Below are 6,922 nucleotides of genomic sequence, written 5' to 3'. Positions count from 1 at the left end.
CTTCATTTCAAAGGAGGCAGTGGAGAAGTAAGCTACAGCCTGATCTATGCCTTCCAGCTCCAAATGGACCAAACATGTACCAGGAACAGCAAAGAAACAATGGGACCTAAAGTTGGCTCCAAAGGGTTAGGATATAACTCTATTTGTTCCAAACTTATTACAATACTAAGCTTTGCCAGTCCCCAAAGATCACAGAACTGAAACGTTAACTGTCTCTCTCCCCACAGATGCTGAAGACCTGCTGGGTTTTTCCAACATGTTCTGTTTTTATTTAGGATGCAGGTGTGCAATTTTAGGCTGAATAACACTAGAAAAAGTTACACAGCAAATTATTTTTTGATGGGAAGGTGGGGAATAGCTATTCCGTTGGAATTGCCATATTGAGGTCAACAGATATATATAATGAGATACATTTTGTACTGGAGAAAGCATTTGACATTACTAGTTCCTCTAAATATATACCTTACTTATTTTATTTCTTACCAGTTTTCAACAAATGTTTGGACCATATTCATGTACTGCATATAGACATCTGCTCATATTGTACTTTCCCAAAAAGATTACACGCTTCACCCACAACTGTGAATACCCGATTGGAAAAGAATCGAGATCCCAGCAGGCAGTACGGTGACATAATGTGTGGGTGTAGCAGGATATCGTGTCACAGTCTAGGAGAAAACGGATTCAATCCCGCATTTGCTGACAAACTCAGAAAGGCACGGCTTAAAACAAAGGCTCCATTCTTCACAACTGCATCTCCGTGCAAATAAAAATTTGAGGCACACTTATATTTAGCCTTTTCTCAGTTACAGGATGGCACTGGCAAAGTAGCTTGGCAGTCAGTTCCCTTGCCTCTGTGGATTCTGGGTAGAGCAGAAAGGGTTAGAACTAAAGGGAGCAAGTTTAAATGAGGAAATAACACAGGCAAATTCAGAAAGGAGCGCCATAAACAACAAGTGGCTGGCTGGAAAAGGAATGTTGGACAGATATTGATTCGGATGCAGAAGACAACTCCCCTGATTTTCTTCACAAGTGTGTGATCTGTAACATGCAGCTGATGGGGGAAGATGGACCCTTGGTGTTACAACTTAGAGAGTCAGCGCCACCCCCCTCCCCCCTCAGTTTCCCCTGGTACTTGTTCAAGTCTCTGCAGACACCCTTGTGATCTGTGGTCATGAAGAGCCCAGAGGCTCATGCCCCGAGTATGAAACGCTGCTTTCTGAAGAGGATCAAAAATAAACTGAAAACACTAGTAGTAGAATAAAAGGAAAAGAAATCTCACACCAGTTCAATCCAAACAAAGAACTAATGTAACATCCAGGATGTTTCTAATTCCACACCAAGACAGGTGGACTTTTATACATATATTGCAGCAATAAGATATTAAGGAACCTACAGAAGAAATTCGCCTTCACAATTTTGATTAGTAGCTTTCAGTTTTAGAGTGGCAGCATTTGGCCACAACATTACTGAAGAATGCGAATAAATTCTTCCCCATTTGGCCCATTAAATGTACTTGTCCCTTTTTTATAAAAAAAAACCAAATTCTTTGTCTCAGATCACATATACTTCCCATGGAATCATAAATCTCCTGAAACAAGCACCTTCTATAGTCAGAGTCTCAGACATTGTAATCTGGGGCTTTTCCCTGCGGCTGCCTCATTCGAGTCTGCAGAGTGGCGAAGGCAGCCACCGTGACGTGAAACAGAATCTGCCAGGTATTGCGGAGTTCGTGCAGGTACAGATTGCACAGGCAGACCAAACCCAACATCAGAAACGATTTCAAATTCCTCCATCCGCTGCAGCATACCAGCAGGTAACACTGAAAGAAAATCGAGATTTTTTTTTAAAGAAAAAACAACTTTTTGTTTGGAAGATTCAATCTGGAGGTAAAACAAGCCTGGTGCAATAACAGAATTCATCCCCATGGCATCGGCAGTACAAATAACAAATCATGCTTTTGTCTCTTCCCCAAACTGAAAAAAAAAATGACCAATTCAGTTTAAAACCCAATTCTAAAATGAGATGAAGTGATACCAGAGATTAGACAATTGAGTTACAGGCAGAGACTGAAGTAGCCAGGCATGTTTACCACAAAGAAGAGAGATCAGGAGACTTTATTTAACCTATTCATTCTAACAGATAAAAGTTAACTATTTATTAACAAACTGTTTGACAATATTGAATATTTCTAACCAGCGATAATGACTCCGACTCAGAAGTGAAGAACTAAGAGAATTCGTCGAATTACAGAAACCCTAGAGTGCAGGAAGAGGCTATTCAGCCCATCGAGTCTGCACCAACCCTCTGACAAAGTATCTTACACTGCCCTAAGCCTGTAACCCATTTAGCCCTTTAATCCCCAGCCTACACATCTCGGGCTGAAGGGGCAATTTAATATGGCCAATCCACCTGACCTGCACGTCATTGGAGTGTGGGAGAAAATCGGAATATCTGGAAGAAACCCATGCAGATGTGGGGAGAATGTGCAAACTCCAGACCCCAAAGCTGGAATTGAATCTGGGTCCCTGGCGCTGTGAGGCAATGTTAATCACTGTGCCACCCAAATTCTGAATTCAGATGGAACAATTTCACACACGGTAAATAATTCAGTGCGTCAGTTTATGGTGACTTTAACTAGATTTTCCTCATGGGTTGAGCTAGACAGAGGCAAACTGTTCCTTTTTCTGCTGTGCAGTTACTTCTTCATTCAAACACAGGTATGCCTGGTGTGCTTTTGTTCAAAAACTACTGCAGAATCTCAATACTTGGCACCACGTCCACTGCAGTATTTACTGTCATGCAGGAGAGTTGAAAGAAATTACAATCTAAATGGCACAGTACATAAAAGAAAACAGCAGTACCTTATCACATCTCATCCATGAATGCATTTGGTCCTGTATTACTTTAGTCGCGCTCCTTACATCACCTTTGCAAAGTTCAACAGTAGTTACAGAACACAGTGCAGACTGTGACAGAAACCTGCCTGGTACAATTTACTGCAGGCATTGGCAAGTATCAAAAGAGAAAGACAAATCTGCAAACTGCCTGCCGTGCTGATCCAATGACAAAGACTGCACTGCAGAGGTCATTTATTGGCTATCATGTACTCTGGGGCATTCTGTGGATGTAAAAGGCGCCAAGTTAATGCACGTACTATTTTTCTTTCTAAGTGCATCTGTGCAGTCGAAAACAAGGCTCAATTCAGTTGGCATAAGCGAGATTCCAGAAGTGACCAAAGGCAGTACTTTACAAAATTGTAGCTCACTGAGGAATGCGGATTAGAATAAGGGATCCAATAACATCATAACCTGCTCTTGCAATGAAAGTAACCGTTTAATTTTATTCTTCCAGGAAATCAACCTTAGACCTCTTATTATAGCAGCTCGCTATTCACAAATGTCCTACATTACCTATTCTTCCTGTTGATTGCCCTTTGTGTAAAGAAGTAGTTTTTAGCGACATCTGCCCTTTACTGCACTCAACATACACAGCTTATTTCCCCCGAGCCTGACGCAGCTGGAGTGAATGTTTACTTTATGTATCACATTAACTATCGCATTTAACTTTGTAAGGTCTACGCAAGCGGTATTATTCAAGGCTAAAGGCAAGAATGGTAACAAGAACATAATGATAATCCAGAGAACAGACATTCTAGCTGAAGGGATTTCTCAGCAGTCTTGTTCAGAGACTCCAAGATAGTGACGTGTTTCCACATGCATCAGACACCTGGCTGCACTCTTTTTTCCCCCCACACATGCGCCCAACCACCACCCACCCATTAAAAAAAAGGTTCATCTGAAGTTACTCAATGACCGGAAACCTACCTGGTACAAACATGCAGCAGTCCCAATGAAAAATACAGCAACATTGTTGAATTCCTCCTCATCGTCCTGTTTGATTTAAGAACAAGTCTGTGTCAGAGTGCGGAGGAACATAGAAGGCACAGGAGAAAACACTCCCTCCGGGAAACTGCACCATCCACATCGCAGGTTCTTCTAGCTGTTGCTGAGCATTCAGCAGCACAGTTAATACAATCATTTAGATGAACATTTTAACTTAGTTTCACATTTCTTTATGACACGGATTCAAACAGGAAGTGACAGGAGGGACATAAATATATCTAATCTTTTAAATTGGTATCTGGTTTAATGTCACAAAAGTATTCCTTAATTAAATTTAAGGACATAGATGAGGAGAAACTGTTGGGCTATTGCTGGTGTCCTTTTACCTGGCACAGTGGTTTGCACTGCTGCTTCACAGTACCAGGGACCTGGGTTCAGCTCTGGCGTTAGACGATTGTGTGGTGTTTGCACGTTCTCCCCATATCTGTGTGGGTTTTTCCCCAGGTGCTCCAGTTTCCTCCCATAGTCCAAAAGGCATGCTGGTTAGCTACACTGGCTGTGCTAAATTCTTCCTCAATATACCTGAGCAGAGGTTGGATTGTCGCGACTAGGGGATATTCACAGTAACTTCATTGCAGTGTTAATGTATGCTTACTTGTGACTAATAAAATTATTTGTTTTTTTTGGGGTTCTGTACCACTTGTTTGTCTCTGCAGTTATCAAGTTTAACCTTAAATTGGATTTAGAATTTGAATTTGGTTCTGGTAGATGGAACGAAAGCAGTCTTTCTGTTGATTCCTCGGATCCCAAGTGAAGTGCCTCAACCTTTTCTATTAAGCATCAACTCTCACATTTCAAAATCAATTGGTGTGAGAAAGCTGCAAGTTTTACTTTTGCAGTCAGGCCTTCTGAAGCTGGAAGAGTGGAGACATTTCTCCTCAGCTGCCTTTGTAATAATCTGACTGGTCAATGCTTCCTGCTGATATCGTGTCCTAAACTGGGAGTGTTGCATGCAAAAAAAATCCACAACAAACAATAAAAGGGAACTAAACCATGGGTTCAACGTTCATTAAGAATTGTTAAGGTATCTCCCTGCTGTCAACACGTATTGTATTGTACAAAGCCACAGAGGCTCCGGGTTAATTACTGATCTTGAGAGTTTAACGCAACATGAGACTGGTTGTGGGGGTAGAGTATCTACAACTGGCCTCAATGCCCTTTGGTTAGGCCCAACCCCCTGCAGTACATGTATAAACAGAATCAGGCCCAACTCTCCTTGTCCTCCGCAGTCTGCAGACGGCACTCATGGTTTAGCTTCACACTGGCGAAACTGGGAGAGTGAGTGGGTGGGTGGGTGCAGTTGGTGCCTGGGGAACTGTATCTCAGCCACGAAAAGAATGGGTAAAATAAAACCTCCACAGCAACAAATAACAAGCACGCGGAGACTCCAGCAGAGGGCCATGTAACACCACAGCCTCAATTCAAATCACCATTCACCTGCTCAAAAAATCCTGAAATGCAATAACTGTCTGAGTGAGTGAAAGCATTACAGGTCACAGAACATTAGTCTTAAGAATTGATCTGCTTTCTGGCTAATCCTTTTAAATTCCAACACAGCAGAATAGATTACTTGCATCCCTTGAAGACAGTAACAGAGGAATATTAAAATAAAAGATCATAAATATGCATTAAAATAGACGATTAAAGTGCAACATTAAAATGCAGCATGTTCCATAGATTTGAGAGAAAACAGTAAATGAAGACAAGGTACTCTTGGCTTTGTATTACTTTCCAACATTTTTGTAACACCGAATGATGGGACTAATTTTCGGGAAGAAGTCTGAGTACACAGGATAAGAAGATACCAGGTACCAACGTGCTACAACTCAACAGGCTTGTACCAGTAACTTTACAGATGAAGAAACCCTTAGGGGATGGCAGTTGGCCAAGCACATTCCTACAAAGAAGAAAGGAAAAGAACTGCCAGCAAATATTTCTAGCGGATTTGCCCAATGGCCAGTTACAATGGCATATCAAGGACAATGTGCTTGGCTGCAACCCCAACTAGGGGCTTAGACTGTAGCAATAAGGACATGTGGAAGAGAAACTAACAAGTGTTCCGTTGGCAAAACTCCCACCCAACATAGTCTCATTAGTTGCCACTGATCCAAACCGCCCCTACTTGTGTCACAAATGAACAATTATTCTGGATCACACATGACACTTAGTGTATCAGGGCCAGTAACGTCAGTAATGACTGTGATTCTGTAATGGAGCTGGTGATCCAGACGCAAGGATTAATAACTCGGAGGCACAAATTCAAATCTCAAGACAAGAGCTGAGGAAATTAAATTCAGTTAATTAAATAAATCTGGAATAAGTAGTTAGTAATGGTGACCGCGAAACTGGTTAAAAAACCCAGCTGGGCAGCACAGTGGTTAGCACTGCCACCTCACAGCACCAACGACCCGGATTCAATTCCGGCCTTGGATGACTGTCTGTGTGGAGTTTGCACGTTGTCACCCGTGCCTGCGTGGGTTTCCTCTGGGTGTTCCTGTTTCCTCTCAGTCCAAAAGGTGTGCAGGTTAGTTGGATTGGCCATGCTAAATTGCCCCTTAGTGTCCCAAAACATGTAGGTTAGTGCAATTAGCAGACTAGATGTGTGGAGTTATGGCCTGGGTAGGATACTCTGTCGGTCAGTCAGTGGAGACTAGATGAGCCAAATGGACTCCTTCTGCACTACAGGGGTTCTATGATTTGCTACTGTCCTTTAAGAAAAAAAATCCACCAGCCACAGCAGTGTGGTTGACTCCCAAAATGCTCGCCCGAAATGGATTAGCTGGTAACTTGAGATTCACCACTTTTTCTAGGAGAATTTGGCTTTGGCAGCATCAGTCACATTCCTTCCATTGGGTAAAAGGCCATTTGGTCCATCAATCCTGCACAGAATATATCCAACCAATCAGTTGTACCCATTCAATCTCATGCTGGAAAGATTCCGCATGAAGATTTTCAAAACAATTTATGCAAACTTCCAGACAATCTGAGCATAGCAATTAGCAAAGGATTAGTGATGT

At 42.1% G+C, this 6,922-nt stretch overlaps 1 protein-coding gene across 5 annotated transcripts in view; it reads right to left on the bottom strand.

Moving 5' to 3' along the window:
* Positions 1-451: 451 nt before the first annotated feature.
* The window catches only part of sec22a (SEC22 homolog A, vesicle trafficking protein), a 63,165-nt gene continuing 56,694 nt past the window's right edge, over positions 452-6,922 (bottom strand). For 4 of the 5 annotated variants that reach the window (XM_080199514.1, XM_080199515.1, XM_080199516.1 and 1 more), the window contains exons 6-7: positions 3,828-3,893; positions 452-1,822 (exon numbers count right to left, since the gene is read on the bottom strand). In XM_080199514.1, the coding sequence (XP_080055640.1) occupies positions 1,622-1,822; positions 3,828-3,893 (267 nt within the window). In that variant the 3' untranslated portion in view covers positions 452-1,621. The remainder of the gene's footprint in view (positions 1,823-3,827; positions 3,894-6,922) is intronic. The other variant, XM_080199519.1, reaches the window with a different exon arrangement.

The sequence above is a fragment of the Carcharhinus amblyrhynchos genome, chromosome 11 (genome assembly GCF_965287045.1).
Source record: "Carcharhinus amblyrhynchos chromosome 11, sCarAmb.v2.hapA, whole genome shotgun sequence".
Lineage (NCBI taxonomy): Eukaryota > Metazoa > Chordata > Chondrichthyes > Carcharhiniformes > Carcharhinidae > Carcharhinus > Carcharhinus amblyrhynchos.
This window is presented reverse-complemented; position numbering and strand designations above follow the sequence as displayed.